The sequence below is a fragment of the Stegostoma tigrinum genome, chromosome 5 (assembly GCF_030684315.1).
Source record: "Stegostoma tigrinum isolate sSteTig4 chromosome 5, sSteTig4.hap1, whole genome shotgun sequence".
Lineage (NCBI taxonomy): Eukaryota > Metazoa > Chordata > Chondrichthyes > Orectolobiformes > Stegostomatidae > Stegostoma > Stegostoma tigrinum.
The window spans coordinates 78,731,840-78,750,867 of record NC_081358.1 but is presented as its reverse complement, the minus strand read 5'-3'; the positions used below and the strand labels follow the sequence as shown (position 1 = coordinate 78,750,867).

The following is a 19,028-nucleotide window of genomic DNA, read 5'->3' as shown; positions in this document are numbered from 1 at the left end:
GTCAGTCTGCCAAACTGAAACTACTCAGTTTAATCCAATTAACTAATGCTCAAAATAGCTAATATGTTAGCCCCAGCTCCATAAACCCTAATCTTGTGTGTTAACTGTGTGATGACTTATAGAATGACTTTTGAAAATCAAAGTATACTGCATCTACTGGTTTTCCTTTATCTGTGCCAGCAGTTACATCATGGAGGTCTTCTGATACAGCAGGTAGTGTCATCTAAGCCAGAAGATCCAGATTCAAATCCCATCTCATGAAGCTGTGTCCATAATATGGCCAAAACATTCTCAAATATATGTCAATGGCAGGCAGCAAAAGCATGGAGATTCCTGGTCAGTTTTGTAGGTGAAAGAAACTGGAGCCTCTACCAACACCATCCATAATACCAGCTACAATAAAGATTTAAAGATGTATGTTACCACAACAACTTAGACTCCTTGGTGGGCCAGTTAGCTGAATGCCCAGTGTAGACCAGACTGATGACAACAGTATGGGGTTTGATTCCCATTTTGGCTGAGGTGCATTTGGGACCAGCTTCCTTGACCTACTCAGAGTGGAGATAGTGTACTATGGATTGGACCCACTTAGGGTAGAGAACTGAAGTAGAAGTTGTTACTTCCCCTCAATATTCTAATGAATTTTCCGAACATAATTCCTTTTCACAAAATCAACTTTCCTGAATAGTAATTCTACATTTGCTAACTTTTGCCTAGATTGTTCTAGAATCTACAACTTTTAACAAATCACAACCAGCATATTCACTATTTCTGCAGCTACCTTAGAGAAACTTGGAAAGTTGGTCCTCACATAGGGAGTGGTCAGGGTATGGAATGCACTGCTTCAAAGTGTGGTGGAGGAAGGTTTAATGGAGGCATTCAAAAGGGTTTTGGATGATTATTTACATTGGAACAATATCTAAGGAAAAGGCAGGAGATTGGGACCAAGTTAAAATGCTTACAGAGCCAATTTAGGCACAATGGCCAAATTCCTTCTTGTACACTGCAACAATTCTGTGATCCTGTGACTTTTTTATTGTCCCCCAGGTTTCTCTGATGTTTTCTTCTACTGATATTACTTCAACTTCCTTACTCTTATTGGCCTCCAACATGTAATTTTTCTCTTTGACAGAGACAAAATATTTGTTCAATATTTTTGCTACTTCCTCATTGCCATGATATTTTCTCTCATTCTGCTTCTAAAGAACGAATATTTACTTCAACTCTCTCTATCTTATAGATTTGTAAAAGTTCTTACTGTTGGGTTTCATGTTCAGACTCATCGACTCATACAGCACAGACACAGACCCCTCAGTCCAACCAGATCATGCCAACCACAATCCCAAACTAAACTAGTCCCACCTGCCTGCATTTGGCGAATATCCATCCAAACATTTCTTATTTGTACCTATGTATGGATGTATCTAGAATCATAGAATCCTTACAGTGTGGAAACATGCCCTTCGGCCCAACAAGTCCACATCCTTGGAGCATCCCATCCAGACCCCTCCCCCTACAACCCACCTAAACTACACATCCCTGAACACTACTAGCAATTTGGCACGGCCAATCTACCTAGTCTGCATATCGTTGAACTGTGGGAGAAAACTGGATCACCCAGAGGAAACCCTCAACATGGCGAGAACATGCAAACTTAACACAGTCGCCCGAGGGTGGAATCAAACCCAGGTCCCCGGTGCTATGAGGCAACAGTGCTAACCACTGAGCCACCATGCCACCCCTCCATTTATTCAAATAACTTTTAAACATTCTAACTGGACCCACATCCACTGCTTTCTCTGGAAGTGCATTCCACACTCAAACTACTGTTTGTGTAAAAAAATTGTCGCTAATGTCTTTTTTAAATCTTTCATCTCTCACCTTAAAAATATGCCCCCAAATCTTGAAATCCCCCACCCTAAAGAATAAACACCTGCCATTCACCTTGCCTAAAGCCCTCAAGATTTTATAAAATTCTATAAGGACACTCCTTAACCTTCTATGCTCCAGTGAAAAAGACCCAGCCAATCCAGCCTCTCCTTATGTGTCAAAACCTCCATTCCCAGCAACGTTCTGGCAAATCTTTTCTGAACCTTCCTCAGCTTAATAATATCCTTCCACTAACAGGGAGACCAAAAAAGGACACAGTACTCCAGAACAGACCTCACCAATGTGCTGTATAGCCTCAATATAATGTCCCAACTCCTATTATCAAAGATGTGAGCAAAGAAGGCAAGTATGCTGAATACCTTCTTCACCACCCTATCCATATGTGATGCAGACTTAAAGGAATTATGTGCCTGAACTCCTAGATCTCTTTGTTCTACAACACTACCCAACTTTTAACTGTGTAAGTTCTAACCTTATTTGTTTTAACAAAATTCAATAACTCGCATTCATCCAAATTAAACTCTTTCTGCCATTCTTCAGCCAATGACCCAACTGATCAAGATCTCTTTGTAATCTTAGATAACCTCTTTCATTGTCCACTATTCTGTCAATCTTGGATATCATTCGCAAACTTACTAACTATGCTTTCTATATTCTCATCTAAATCATTTGTATAAATGACAACAAAAGTGGACCCAGCAACATTCCCCATGGATCACCACTGGTCACAGGCGTCCAGTCCGAAAAACAACTCTCCACCATCATTCTCTGTCTCCTGCTGTGAAACCAATTTTGTGTACAATTGACAAGCTCATCCTGAATTCCATATGGTCTAACTGTATTAATTGGTCTACTATGCAGAATCTTGTCAAAGGCTTTACTAAAGACAAGTGAAGAATGTCTACTGCTCTACCATCATCAATCTTTTTGGTTATTTGCCTTCCCGATCTTCCTTTTAAGAATGACCCAACACTCTTCATACTATTCAAGAGATACATTTGAAACCAGTTGCTTTTCTCTAATATGATTTCTTTTTATTCTTGACGAGAACCTCAATATCTTCATTCATCCATTGTCCTCTAATTGTATCAGCCTTACCTTTCACTCTAACAGGAACATAATGACTCTGAACATTCATTATCAGACTTTTGAAAGCCTCCACTAATCAAATGTCCCTTTACCTACAAACAATATACCCATTCAATTTTTGAAAGTTCTTATCTCATAACATTAAAATTTACCTTACTCCAATTAAAAACTTTAACTTTTATGGAAGGCTTATACTTTGCCTTAACTATTTTAAAAGCAAGAGAATAATGATCACTGGGACCAAGTGCTCCTCTACTATCACTTCAGTCACTTGTTCTGTCTTATTACCAAGAGAAGGTCAAGTTTTGCTCTTTCTCTAGTTGGGACATTTACATGCAGGTTTTTCTCCTATAACACGATAGTTCCTGTGTGACCTCGCGCTGTAGAAAATCGTGCTATAGGACATTGCAATATAGGGAAATGCTATATCTATGTAGTAGAAAGGTCGTGTTATCCAAACAGCATTCACTATTGATCAAACATGTTACCGCCAACGTGTTACAGCAGTACTACCTGTATTAATAAAAAAAAGTTCTTGAACACTTTGAACTAATTCTTCACCATTCAAACATTTAACACTATGGTTGTCCCAGTCAATGTTTGGAAAATTAAAATCACGTGCTATTACAACTTTATTATTCTAACATATACCCGCGATCTTGCTACATATTTGTTCCTCAATTTCAATCTTTCTAATGGGAGGTCTACAGTACAATCCCATCAATTTACTTCTAATTTCAAGCAACATATTTTCACTGGATGAATTTTCAGAAATATTTTCTCTAGTTACAACAGTAATGTTATCCTTAAAGCACCATTCCCCTTCCTCTATTGCCTGTTTTCCTATCCTTCTCATAGCATCTGAAACCCAGAATTTTGAGTGGCCAGAACTGTCCATCCCTCAGCCAGGTTTCTGTAATAGCTATCACATCCTAATCACATGTTCCCAAACATGCCCTGGGTTCATCAACCTTAGCTGTAAGACCCCTTGCATTGAAATAAATGCAGTTTAATTCTTCAAAGTTACTTTGTTCTCTGACTTGCTCTTGTCTGCCTTTTCTATTCTTGGCTTGATTGCTCTTATATTTAATTTTATTCTCTTTTTGTCATCATTTTAGTGGCTCTTTATTGATTTATAAAACGTTCCTAATACTCAGATCACTTCTGGTACCTCATCCTTTTCAAACTGGAGATTCAATTTTGAAACAGTGCAACTGTAACCTCCCATTCAGAGAAAAAGCCTAATCCACTTCATCCCTTTCACTGTGGTTATTTTCTCATCATTATTTCACATATTCCCATCTCTGATTAACATATGTCAACAATTTTCCTATTCTTCCCTTTTTGGATTTTACAAACTCTTTCCTCTGTTTGTCTCTGTTTACTTTCCTTCCTTCTTTCTTTCTGATTGGATTCAATTATCTCTTGTACTTTAACACCACCTTGTTTAAGTGCTGTGCTTGGTGTCAACTTTGCAAGTACATCAAGTGAGTTAACTAATATGGAGCAATTTTAAAGGAAGCTCAGAAACTGTGAGAATTAGTCTGCACATACACAAATGTTTAAACTACAGCTATTTTAAAGAAGTGTAAAGTTCCTTAGATTTGAAATATGGACATAGAGTTCAAAAACAAGAAAGGTTTCAAAGGTTTTACATTATTGATTAGACCTTGGCTACAGTATACAGAGCATCACATTTTAGAAAGGATGTTGAGCCTTGGAGAACATACTGCAGTGATTTATTAGAATGGTACCAGTGAGTGATGATTTTGGTTATCGAGACACAAGAAAAGGTGGGATTCTTTTTCTTACAAAACATTAAGGGGAAGTTTATTAAGGATCATTAAATTATAGGGGCATTTAGTAATGTCAACAGAAATAAACTTTTCACTGCCAGCAAGGTCAGGACCTGTGGGAAAAAGCCAACATGTGAAGATAATTAATAACTTTTTCAGGAGTCAGCTCAAGCATGACGGGCCAAATGGCTTCTTTTTTCATGAGAAGTGGACATCACTGACTGGGACAGCATGTTTTGTCCATTCCTTGTTCTCCTTTCCTGAACGACAACAGTCCATTTGCTTTAGGTAGAATCAAAATGCCTTTAGTCAGTGAGTTACAGAATTTTGTCCAGCTACACTCATGTAACGACTGTGTATGTTCAAATCAGAATGTTGAGTTGTTTGGAAGGGAAATTGTAGATGGTGATTTTCTTATATATCCACTACCTTGTCCCTCGAGATGGCAGTGCTCATGGGTTTGAAAAGTGCTTCCTAAGGAGCCACGGTAAATTTTTGCAGTGCATCTTGCTACTGAGCTTTTGTGGTGGAGGGAATGAAGGTGAGAGATAGATCATCCAATTCTGGATGTTGTGCCAAATTTTGTCCTGGATAGCTTCTTCAGCATGTTAGAGCTGCACTCATGGAAGCATGCCAAGAATATTTAATTACACTTCCGACTTATGCCTTGTTGATGGTAGACGAGACTTGGGGAGTCAGTTAATCACTGCAGAATCCCTTGCCTCTGGCCTCTTCTTGTTGTCACGGTATTTATATGACTAATCCAGTTTTTAATCAATTGTAACTCCCAGGCTGTTGATATTTGGGAATACAGCGATAGTAGGACTATTGAATTAGTCAGGATAATAGCTGAATTTTCCTTTCTTGGAGATGGTCATTCCCTGGCGTTTGTGTGCTGTAGTGAGGTTAAGAGCTGAGCGAACTAACATGACCCTAACTGAGCTTCTTCAGTGCACAGGTTATTGCTAAGCAATTGCTGCTTGATCACACTGTTTTTGACCACTCCCATAATGTCACAGATGTTTGACAGCAGACTGAGGGGGAGTAATTGGCTGGATTGAATTTGTTCTGCTTCTTGTGTACAAGACATAAAGGTTGTTAGGGTTGTACAAGAAGGCGTACAGTGTGTTAGGTTTTATTGGTAGAGGGATTGAGTTTTGGAGCCATGAGGTCATGTTGCAACTGTACAAAACTCTGGTGTGGCAGCACCTGGAGTATTGCATACAGTTCTGGTTGCCGCATTATGGGAAGGATGTGGAAGCATTGGAAAGGATGCAGAGGAGATTTACCAGGATGTTGCCTGGTATGGAGGGAAGGTTTGAGGAAAGGCTGAGAAACTTGAGGCTGTTTTCGTTAGAGAGAAGAAGGTTAAGAGGTGACCTAATAGAGACATACAAGATGATCAGAGGATTAGATAGGGTGGACAGTGAGAACCCTTTTCCTCGGAGGGAGATGGCTAGCACGAGGGGACACAGCTTTAAATTGCACGGTGATAGATATAGGACAGATGTCAGAGGTAGATTCTTTACTCAGAGAGTAGTAAGGGCGTGGGATGCCCTGTCTGCAACAGTAGTGGACTCGCCAACTTTCAGGGCATTTAAATGGTCATTGGATAAACATATGGATAATAATGGAATAGTGTAGGTTAGATGGGCTTCAGAACGGTTTCACAGGTTGGCGCAACATCGAGGGCCGAAAGGCCTGTACTGAGCTGTAATGTTCAACGTTCTATAACTGGATAATTTTTCCCATTGTCAAATAGATGCCCTGCTTTTGAGAAGTCTGGCTAGTGGTGTGATAAGTTCTGCAGCACAAGTCTTCAATACTATTCCTGCTATGTTATTAGGGTCCGCAACCTTTGCAGTATCCAGTGCCCCCAGCCATTTCTTGATATCACGTAGTGTGAATAAAATCAGAAGAATACTGGCATCTCTGATGCTGGGGACTTCTGGAAGTCACCAAGATGGATCATCCAATTAATACTTCTGTCTGAAAATTATTGTAAATGCTTCCCCTTTATTTTTTGTACTGATTAGCTGGATTCCCCCATCATTGAGGGTGAGGATGTTTATGCAGCTTCCTCTTCCAGTGAGTTGCCTAAATGTCCACCATCATTCATAACTGGATATGGCAGGATTGCAAAGCTTAGATGTGATTGGTTGATTACTGAGCTTTGTTCATCATTTGCTGCTTATGCTGCTTGAAACCCAGGTAGTCCTGTTTTTAGGTTAATTAGCATTGAAAACTCATTTGTAGATAAGCCTGGTGCTGCTCCTGGCATGTCCTTCCACAATCCTTATTGAACCAGGGTGTAGTCCTGGCTTAATAAAAACTGAAAGAGCTGCGAATGCTATAAATCAGGAACAAAAACAGAAGTTGCTGGAAACGCTCAGCAAGTCTGGCAGTAACTGCGAAGAAAAGTCAGAATTAACATTTTAGGTCTGGTGACCCTTCCTCAGAACTGGATTCTGGCTTGATGGCTGTGGTTGGTTGGGGGATGTGCTGGGTCATGAGGATGTAGGTTAAGCTGGAGTACAATTCTGCTGCTGCAGATGGATCAAGGTTCCTGATGGATGTTCTGCCTCTGAGCTGAATAATTCACTAAGACACAAAACAGTGGTTGCTAATCTAACAAATGAAGGATACTGACTTTCGGGAATGTTTAGAACCTTCACGGAAAAGAACAGATTTTATGTATTCCCAACATCCACCACTCATGGACGTACACAAAAAAATTGTGTGTGTGCATTTAATTAATATATCGAGAAATGAAAGATACTTGCAGTCATGGTAAGCATGAAACTATCATGATCATTGCAAAAACCCATCTGATTCAAGATGTTCTTTACAGTGGGAAACTGCCATCCTTATCTGGTCTGACTGTGCACTTGACTTCAGGCCTACAACAATATGGTTGATGCTTAATTGCTCCCCTGAAATGGCCAACATGCCACTCACTTTAAGGATAATGGGGGTGGGCAACAAATACCGGCAATGCTTAGTTGAGACCACATCATTTTGATGACAAATTAGGAAAAACAATTTGCTGGCCTATCAAATTGTATCCTTCAGTGTACAAGTAACCAATAGGTTTTCTGCCTGAATTCTATCCTGTAAGAACTCCCATTCCTTATCATCCACATCCTCATAAATATCCAATGACTTTCCTTCCCCTGCACATACTGAATGTAAATATTTGTTCCAATTTTGGTTATCCACAGAGACAGGAGAAGACAGGATTCATTTCCTTGCAGAAGATTAAGGGGAAATTTATTAAGGATCTTTAAATAATAGGGGCTTTAGTAGACTCAACAAAATAAACTTTGCACTGGTAGGAAGGTCAGGACCTATGGGAAAAAGCCAATGTGTGAAAATAATTAATATTTTTTTCCAAGAAAGCAGGAAGCAATACCTCAGTGTGAATACAGAAACATTTAAAAAATGATCAGGAGTAGACCATACAGCCCACTGAGCCTCTCTGTTATTCAATGAGATCTTGACTGATCTTTGGTCTCGATTCCATTTTCCCATGCTCCCTTGATTCCCTGAGAAGCCAAAAATCTGTTGATTCCAACCTTAAATACATAAAATGATGGAGTATTGACAAACTTCTGGGAGAAGGAATTCAAAAGATTTACAAATCGTTGGTCAACATTTGTTTGATATATTTGTTCCAAATGTAACAATGCCTCCTTTCTTTCTCCCTCTGCAATTTCCTCCAATAACATTTGTAAGGTGCTGCCTTTTGCATTATGTCATCAACCATATTCACTTATTTCTCACTCCCACACATTGTGGTTTAGAGAGAGTATTTCTATTTGCTCTTGCAATCTTTCTCAAAAGCGTCTATAAAAGATTTCACCATCCATTTTATCACTTCTCCTAACATATTTCTGTCACAATTTGGTGTCAATTTGTTACCTCTGAAAATCTACATTTAAGTTTTACTTTTAAGACAATAAAATTGCAAATTGTTTTTCTTAAAAAATAATTAAATGTAAAGTTCAGCCAGGTATTGTAAGTAGCTTTGGGGAAATTCCATGAATTGGAACTGGGCATTGATGACAAGATAAACTAAAGTGAATAGATTTTGGGGATGTGGTTTCACCCCTTTTTATTTCTCCCATTTTTTATGTCTATGGGTTAATATTTCAATGGTAAACATAGCTGACCCATTTAGGAGTGCTGGAGAAGAAGACATTGATAGTTCAGATTATGTGATCAGAATGTGAGGAAGGCAAAATATGTAAGTCTGCCTGCCAGCAATAATAGAAACTGCAGATGCTGGAGAATCCAAGATAACAAACTGTGGAGCTGGATGAACACAGCAGGCCAAGCGGCATCTAAGATGTAACAAGCAAAGCTAAAAGAACGGGATGCAATGGGTTCATAACTTGAAGGTATTGAACTCAAAATTGAGACCAGAAGGTTGTAAACTGACTAGTTTGAAGATGATAACAAGGTGTGGAGCTGGATGAACACAGCAGACCAAGCAGCATCTCAGGAGCACAAAAGCTGACGTTCCGGGCCTAGACCCTTCATCAGTGAAGGGGATGGGGACAGGGAAATGGAATAAATAGGGAGAGAGGGGGAGGCGGACCGAAGATGGAAAGAAAAGAAGATAGGTAGAGCGGAGAGTATAGGTGAGGAGGTAGGGAGGGGATAGGTCAGTCCAGGGAAGACGGACAGGTCAAGGAGGCGGGATGAGGTGGTAGGTAGGAAATGGAGGTGCGGCTTGAGGTGGGAGGAAGGGATGGGTGAGAGGAAGAATAGGTTAGGGAAGCGGAGACAGGCTGGGCTGGTTTTGGGATGCATTGGGGGAAGGGGAGATTTTGAAGCTTGTGAAGTCCACATTAATACCATTGGGCTGCAGGGTTCCCAAGCGGAATATGAGTTGCTGTTCTTGCAAACTTCGGGTGGCATCATTGTGGCACTGCAGGAGGCCCATGATGGACATGTTGTCTTAGGAATGGGAGGGGGAGTTAAAATGGTTCGCGACTGGGAGGCGCAGTTGTTTGTTGCGAACCGAGCGGAGGTGTTCTGCAAAGTGGTCCCCAAGCCTCCGCTTGGTTTCCCCAATGTAGAGGAAGCCACACCGGGTACAATGGATACAATATACCACATTGGCAGATGTGCAGGTGAACATCTGCTTGATATGGAAGGTCATCTTGGGGCCTGGGATAGGGGTGAGGGAGGAGGTGTGGGGGCAAGTGTAGCACTTCCTGCGGTTGCAGGGGAAGGTGCTGGGTGTGGTGGGGTTGGAGGGGAGTGTGGAGCGGACAAGGGAGTCGCGGAGAGAGTGGTCTCTCCGGAAGGCAGACAAGGGTGGGGATGGAAAAATAGCTTGGGGTCGGATTGTAGATGGCGGAAGTGTCGGATTATGATGCGTTGTATCCGGAGGTTGGTGGGGTGGTATGTGAGAACGAGGGGGATCCTCTGGGGGTGGTTGTGGCGGGGGCGGGGTGTGTTTGAAGATGAGAAATTGCTCCTCCTGTACACGCTGAGTCGCTTGAGCAGAATGCTGAGGACAGACATGTGGGCATGCAAGCAAGACATTGTGTTAAAATGATTGGCAATGGGAAGGTTGTGGTCATGCTTATGCATTGACGGAAGGTGCTCTGCAAAGCTGTCACCCAGTTTGCGTTTAGTTTCTCCAATGTAGAGTAGGCCACATTGGGTGCAGTGAATATAATACATAGGATTGAAGGAGATACAGGTGAAATGTTGGACGGTTAGCAGGGAGGTGAAGGGGCAGAAGCTGCACCTTCTGCGTTTACATGGGAAGGTGCCATGGGAAGGGGCGTAGTGTTGGTGGTCAAGGAATAGACTGGTATGTCTCTGAGTGAATGATCCCTGCAAAATGCAGATGGCAGAGTCAGCAGATTGTCTGTTGGAGTTGTCTGAAATGGCAGAGAATGATCCTTTGAACGTGAAGGCTGGTGGGACGGAAAGTGAGAACAGGGGGACCCAAGCACACTGTTGTGAATGATGGGAAGGGGCAGAGGCAGAAGCATGGGTGATAGATTGGATGCAGTCGAGGGCCCTGTCAATCATAGTGGGCAGGAAACCATGGTTATGGAAGAAGGAAGCCATGTCAGCAGTGCTGTTTTGGATGGTGGCATCATCTGAACAGATATGCCAAAGGCATATGCCAAGAACTGGGAGAACGGGATGGAATCCTTGAAGGATGTGGTGTGGGAAGAGCTGTAGTGAAGGTAGCCAAGGGAGTCAGTGGCTTTGTTGTGGATGGCAGTAGAAATTTAATCCTAAAATGGAGACAGAGAGGTCAAGGAAAGGAAGTGTTGGAAATGAACGATGTACAAATTATAGAGGGGTGAAATTAGAGGCAAGATGAACAAATTTTTCAAGGTCCAGGCGGGAGCACGAAGCTGCACGGAAACAGTTGTCCATGTACCAAGAATAGAATTTGGGAGGGGACCAGTGTGGGACTGGAATAAAGATTATTCCACATACCTCATGCGGGTGCCCATAGCCACTCCTTTGACTTGGCAGACATAAGATGAAATAACGGAGAAATTGTTTGGTTCGAAAACAAGTTCAGCCAAGCGCAAGAGAGTGCTGTGGATGGGGGTTGTTCAGGTTTCTGGTCGAGGAAGACACTGAGAGCTCTCAAACCATCCTGTTGGGGAATGGAGGCATAAAGGAATTGGACATCCATGGTGAACAGGAGGCAGTTAAGGCCAGGCAGTTGGAAATTGTCAATATGGCAGAGGGCATCAGAGGAATAGCTGATGTGGGTGGGCTGGGTCTGGACAAGTGAAGAGAGGATGAGGTTACGGTAGAAGGAAATGGGCTCAGTGGAGCAGGAACAGGATGATCTGATGGGCCTCCCAGGGCGGTCTGGTTTTTGGACTGTGAGAAGGAGGCAGAAGCAGACTATCCAGGGTTGGGAGACGATAAGGTTAGAGGCGTGAGGGGATCTCTGGAGGTAATGAGGATGGTGACAGTTCTGGCAATGATGACGTGATATTCGGATGTGGAGCCATAGTCCAGGGGGATGTAGGAAGAAGTGTCCAAGAGTTGGCATTGAGCCTCCATAAGATAAAGATCAGTATGCCAGACCACAACAGCACCACCTTTGTCAGGGGATTTTACATTTGACTTGTGTATTCTTGTACACCAGTCACTGAAAGCATGCATGTAGGTGCAGCAGGTAGTAAAGAAGGCAAGTAGTATGTTGACCTTCAAAGTGAGAGGTTGTCAGTACAGGAATAGGGATGTCTTCCTGCAATTGTATGGGGCTTTGGTGAGTCCACACCTGGAGTATTGTGTGCACTTTTGGTCTCCTTAACTGAAGAAGGATGTTCTTCCTATAGGAAGTGCAGTAAAGGTTTATCAGACTGATTTCTGGAATGACAGAAATGATATATAAGTGGAGGTTGAATCGGTTAGGATATTTGCTGAAGTTCAAAGAATAAAGGGCATCTCTTAGAAAGCTATAAAATTTAACAGGTCTAGACAAGCTAAATGAAGGAAGGATATTCCCAATCGCAAGGGGAGTCCAGAACCAGGGATCACTATCTAAGGATACAAGATAAATTATTTAGGATTGAGGTAGCGAGAAATTTCTTCACTCAGAAAGCGGTGAGCCTCTGAAATCTACCACCACAGAAAGCAGTCCAGGTCAAAATAATATATGGTTTCAAGGAGTTGGATGTAGCACTTGGGCTAAAGGAATAGTAAGAAAGAGGAATTGGACGATTAGCCATGATCATAATGAATGTCACAGCAGGCTCAGAGGGATGAATAGTCTAGTCCTGGTCCTATTTTGTGTTTCTAAGTCCCAACATCACAACAGGGTTTTGGCCAGAAGAATTTATTCAACCTGTTGTATCTGCATTGGTTCTTCAAATGATCATCATTACATACTGCCAATTCATTGCAATTTTTTTCACCTTACCCTTGCATGTTATTTATATCTAAATGATCTAATGTCCTTTAGGGAAGGAAATCTGTCCTTACATTGTCTGGCCTACAAGGGATGACAGACCCACAATAATGAGGTTAACTCGTAAATGCCCTCTGGTCAGTTAGGGATGGGTGATAAATGCTAGCCTAGCCAATGACGGCCACAGCCTGTGAAACACAGAAATAGAAGATAGGAGCAGGAGGTCACTGTTCAGCCCTTCGAGCCTGCTGTGCCATTCTTCACAATCACATATATTAATGATCTAGATCAGAGTGTGCAGGAAACAGTTTTGAAGTTTTCAGATGACACACAAGTTGGAAGAATTTTAGATATGTTCTAATAAATTTTTTTCAGAGATGTTGTTATGTAACTCTGGAGTAGACAGACATGAACCCATGCTGATTGTCCAACTCAATAGCCTAATCCTGCTTTCTCCCTATAACCTGTGATCCCATTCACCCTAAGTCCGATAGCTCGTTGCCTCTTGAATACATTCAATGTTTTGGCATCAACTGCTTCCTGTGGTAGTGAATTCCACAGGCTCACCACTCTTTGGGTGAAGAAATGTCTCCTCATCTGTCTTAAATCATCTTATCCCGAATCCTCAAACTGTGACCCCTGGTTCTGGACACACCCAACATCAGGAACATCCTCCCTTCGTCTACTCTGTCCAGTCCTATTAGAATTTTATAAGCCTCTATGAGATTGCCTGTCATTTGTCTGAATTCTACTGAAAATAATAGAATAGAAAAATAATTCAATACCCTTTTGAATGCTTCAATGGAACCTGCCTCCATCACAGCTCGAGGTTATGCATTCCATGGCCTAACTACTCAGTGTATGAAAGATTCTCCTAACTGCTTTTACAAATCATTTCAAATCTGTGCCATCTGGTTCTTGAACCTTTTATGAGCTGGGAATAGTTTCTCCCTATCTTCTCTATCAAGCCCACTTACAATTTTGAAAACCTCCTGTAACTTTCTTGTCTCTAAAGGAGATCAGTCCCAACTTCTCCAATCTACCCTCAAATTTTTCATCCTTAGAACTATTCCTGTAAATTACTTTTGCACTCTGTCCAATGCATTCACATCTTTTCAATAATGTGGGACCCAGAACTGTAGACAACATTCCAGGTGAGGCCTAACAAGTGTTTTGTAAAAGTTCAACAACACCTTCTTGTACTTTTATAGCCCTACTAATAAAGCTTAGGATACTATATACTTTATTAACTGCTCTCTCGGCTTGTCTTGCCATCTTCAATGATTTGTTACACATGCACACAAGTCTCCTTCACCCCTTTTAAAATTATACCCATTTTATATCGTCTTTCAGTGTTCTTCCTTCAAAATGCATTGCCCCACACTTCTCTGCATTGAACTCCATCTGTCGTTTATCTCTCCCAATATGTCTGCCCTTTTATGATGAGAATAGCGCAGAACTCCCAGTTTACAATTCTTTCCAAGGGCACGAGTAGTACTTTAGTAGTTTACCCCTTTCTGAACTAGAGACATGGGTTCATGTCTAACTACTCCAGCGTTGCATGACAACATCCCTGAACAAATTTATTAGAATACATCTAAAATTCTTCCAAGTTTTATTTCATCTGAAAACTTCAAAACTGCTTCCTGCACGTTCTGATCTAGATCATTAATATCTATCTGGAATAGCAAGAGTCCCAATGTTAGCCTCTGGGAATCTCCAAGACAAATCCTCCTCGAGCTGGAGATAAAAACCCATTGAGTGCTACTCTCTGTCTCCTATCACGCAGACATTTCATATCAGTATTGCTAATTTTCCTTTTATTCCATGACCTAAGAGTTCTCTCATAAATCTGTTGTGTGGCACTAACCTAATTACACTATTGTCAATTCCATATTTAGACCATAACGCCATAAGATATAGGAGCAGAAATTAGGCCATTCAATCCCGCTTTCTCCCTGTGACCTTAGATCCCCTTGACAATCAAGAACCTATCTATTTTTGTCTTAAATATACTCAATGATCTGGCATCCATAGCCCTCTGTAGCAATGAATTCCATAGATTCACCACTGTCTGGCTGAAGAAGTTCCTCCTTATCTCCATTCTAAAGGGTCTTTCCTATCCTCTAAGGCTGTACCCTCGGGTCCTAGTCTCTCCTGCTAATGGAAACATCTTTCCAATGTCCACTCTGTCCAGGCCATTCAGTATTCTGTAAGTTTAATTCAATACCCAAACCCCTCCCCCATCCTTCTCAACTCCATCGAGCATAGACCCAGAGTTGTCAAACATTCCTCATAAATTAACACTTTCATTCCTGCTACAATTCTCATGAACCTCCTTCAGGCCTGCTCCAGAGCCAGTACATCCTTTCTGAGGCATGGGGCCCAAAATTGCTCACAATACTCCAAACATGGTCTGGCCAGAGCCTGATAAAACCTCAGAAGTACACCTCTGTTTTTATATTCTAGTCCTCTTGAAATAAATGCCAATATTGCATTTACCTTCCTAATTACTGACTCAACCGGCAAGTTTACCTAAAGAGAATCTGGACTAGAACTCCCAAGTCCCTTTGCACTTCAGAAAATAGTCTATATCTCTATTCTTCCTACCAAGTGCATGAGCTCACACTTACCCATGTTGTATTCCATCTGCCACTTCTTTGCCCATTCTTCTAACCTATCTAAATCCTACTGCAGCCTCGCTGCCTCCTCAACACTACCTGTTCCTCCACCAACATTTGTATCATCTGAAAACTTAGTCAGAATGCCCCATAGTTACTTCATCTAAATCATTATTGTATAAAGTGAAAAGCTGTGGTCCCAGCACTGACCCTTGTCGAACACCACTACTGACTGGCTGCCATTGTGAGAAGGACCCTTTTATTCCCACACTCTGGTTGTCTGGCCGAAAGCTATCTACTATCCATGCTAGTACTTTGCCTCTAACATTATGGGCTCTTATCTTACTCAGGAGCCTCCTGCGTAGCACCTTCTCAAAGGCCTTCTGAAAGGCCAAATAGATAACAACCATTGGGTCCCCTTGGTCTAACGTGGTCTTTACTTCCTTAAAGAATTCTAACACATTTATCAGGCATGACCTTTCCTTGATGAAGCTATGCTGACTTTGTCCTATTTTACTGTGCACTTCCAAGTGTTCAGAAATCCAATCCTTAACAATAGGCTCCAAAATCTTACAAACGACTGAGGTCAGGCTAATTGGCATGTAATTTCTCGTCTTTTGCCTTACTCCATTCTTAAATGGGGGGTTACATTCATGATTTTGCAGTCCTTTGTGACCCCCCTGATTGAAGTGATTCCAGAAAGAATGCCACTAAAGCCTCCACTATCCCTTCAGTTATCGCCTTCAGAACTCTGGGGTGTAGTCCATCTGGTCCTGGTTATCTATTCACCTTCAGACCTTACAGTTTTTCTAGCACCTTCTCCTTGGTGATGTCCACCAGACTGAGTTCTACCCTACTCCCAACTCACAAATTTTTGGGATGTTACTTGTGTGTTCCACTGTGAAGACTGGCACAAATTATTTGTTCAGTTCCTCCGCCAAGTCTGGTCTTGACAATGTCTATAGATTTCAACAATCAAAATTCTACTACATGCATTCTATCTGTACTCTCTTTTACTCATCATTTCCATCTTCAGTTACACTGTTGCCCTGTTCTCCAACTGACTGACTTCACAACCCTTGCAAATATCTTGATTACCTTGCCTTGCCCTGCCAATCCCTACCTTTTGCAATCTCTTCTGGCGCTATGTCCTTTTTTGCATGGGCGAATTCCCGAATTTTCCTTGTCTGTGCCTCCACCCTTTCCCCGGCATAAACATCGGTACAAAGCTTTCAAGCTGCTTCAGTTCTGAACTTCGACCCCCAGAAGTCTCTCCCCACCGTTCAAACAAAAAAAAAGAAAACCTCATGGAAAGCTACGTGCCTGTGCTAGCAGTTCGCTACCCCTGAACTTCTAAAAGGCAAAGGTTCCTTTCTCTTTAGCTGACAGGCCACAATTTTCTGTCTTTGGTTTCTCATTTCCTCCAAGAATACTCCAGCTACCATCAGGCTTGTCGGGTGCGCAACCGCTGAAGGCCTAACCAGCGCGTGCGCAGTATCTTCGGCTCGGCTTCCTCGGAGCGTTTGAACAGGAAGGCGGACATGTTGATCAGGAAAAGAAAGTGCAAATTGGCGAGTGCATTTTCAGGAAGAAGAAAAAAATCATTTTGTGTTCTCACCGCCGTGAAGAAAGAAGCCGAGGAATTGCAAACAACGTTATTTTTCTTTTAAAAAGAAAAGCCTCGTTGAGATTGCAAAAGTGCTGCCAATCCGTGAACTGAGTTTAATGTGAAGCTTGGGCGCACAGGATGTTAACCGCGCGCCGTGTTATTCGCTCTGAAGAAATATTTGCAGAAGTTCATGTTCCTCAGCTTAAGCTGTCAACGGACCAGAAGTGCTGCTTTTAGGCCTGTAACCAACGCTTGACACTGTTTTCTTTAACTTTATTCTGAAACAAAATTACACCTTTCTACTTAGTCAAATAGCCGGCTTGACGAATCTGGATATAAGTACGTTTTCAGTACGTTCTCTTTCTAAACGAGCCACTGTCCTGCTAAACTTTGAAGAGGAACTTGAAACTTGGAAAGTGTTTCTTCTGTTTATTTTTTTTTAAAATGCGACTGATAGTTCGAAGCTCCGTAACAGTTTATACGGTTTCAAGTGGGGAAAATAAACTATTTGGTGAAATTATACTGTGAAGCCGTTTTCTGCGATTTTCACATGCGCCTACCTGATGGTTGCTTCGTGAAGAGGCTGATAGTCATATCGGAAGTGCTATTTTCTTCAGATTTTGATTTCTTTTGAACTTGAAAATATATTTACAGTACACCGTAGACACCATGTCTTCTGGGGACAGTTTGGAAGCTCGATTTGAAAAAATCGAATTTATGTTAAAGGATCCCAAGTGCGAAGTGAACAGTGAATGTTTGCTGGTAAGTGAAGTTTTGATGTGTTTCTCTTGATGCTCTCATTATTGTGACCAGAACTTAAATGTGACCTACAAGTTTCAAGGCAAGATGCGCAATGGATTTTAAGATATGTTCATCATCTGACTTTCAAAGACATGATTTGTGAGAACAGTGATTTATATCTCTGTTTAATTCTGTTGAATTAATGGATTATCTTGATATGAACTTGTGTCAAAAATATTTAGACTATTTTCTGAATGGGTGCTTTTACAACACACAATATTGTTTGTTTTCTGTATGACAACTAAGAAAAATTGAATGGCTAAATCAGTGAGAGTTGAACTATAGTAATTTGAATTATTATGATTGATATATAGGTTGAGTACAAGTATCCTACACTGCTTCCAACTTGCATGAGAGGTAATAGGAGTTGCAGATGCTGGAGAATCTAAGATAACAATGTGTAGAGCCGGATGAACACAGCAGGCCAAGCAGAATTTGTTCCTTTGACATCTGTGAACGGCTCATGTCACCCCAAACTTTACAGATATACCGTATGTACCCGAGTAAAAGTCAATCCCCTATTTCTGACCCAAAATTCTGGTATTTTCCATATATCATGTATAAAAGTCGACCCTAATTCTTCACAGATAACCGGCCAACATTTGTGAGTCAAGGTGTTATCCTGTACATAAATGTTACAATGAGGAAATGAATTGTTCATGCTATTATGTGTTTTGATGTATATGTCATAGCAACATTAGGCTACACATTTTTGAAGTTCCTTATCAAACAGGCACTATAATTAATATAATTCGTATTCATTTTTTGTTTGGCTATACTACTTCGCTCCACATTGCCAGACCGCCGGCCACCCGGCTCGGCCCAGGGGCCTCCGGGCCGCCTGGCTCCACACCGTTCTGGCCCTCAGCTGTACCGATGATGTCGTTATTGCTCCAAGATAAGTTTTCTTAAAAAAAGAGAGAATAGCTAGGCAAAAAAAAAGTGAGCAGAATAAATACCAATTCATTTTTGTTTTTCTTGTCTTCATCTGGTAATTACTGTAATTTGTTTTGTTTTATTTGGAGAGCAGTGAGGCCTTTGCTAATGATATGGTATGAATTTTGGCTGGCATGCTTATCAGCCCCTAAAACAGTGTCCATGTAATAGTCGACCCCAAAAATTCAACCTTAAAGAACAGTCTAAATAATTTAATTTTTACACAAGTATATTCGGTAATTCAAGTTATAAATACAAATTGTCATTAATAATTTCTGAGATAACTGGAGCTCCTACTAATTAGAATAGTGTTGAATATTCTAAGATAGGGCGTGAGAAATCAAAATATTCCATAATGTGTGGATAATTTGGCATTT

General features: G+C 41.3%; 1 protein-coding gene across 3 annotated transcripts in view; it reads left to right on the top strand.

The window, feature by feature from the left end:
• Positions 1-16,802: 16,802 nt before the first annotated feature.
• Positions 16,803-19,028, top strand: part of rock1 (Rho-associated, coiled-coil containing protein kinase 1) — a 214,406-nt gene continuing 212,180 nt past the window's right edge. For all 3 annotated transcript variants that reach the window (XM_048529564.2, XM_048529565.2, XM_059646086.1), the window contains exon 1: positions 16,803-17,676. In XM_048529564.2, coding sequence (XP_048385521.1) covers positions 17,584-17,676 — 93 coding nt within the window. In that variant the 5' untranslated portion in view covers positions 16,803-17,583. The remainder of the gene's footprint in view (positions 17,677-19,028) is intronic.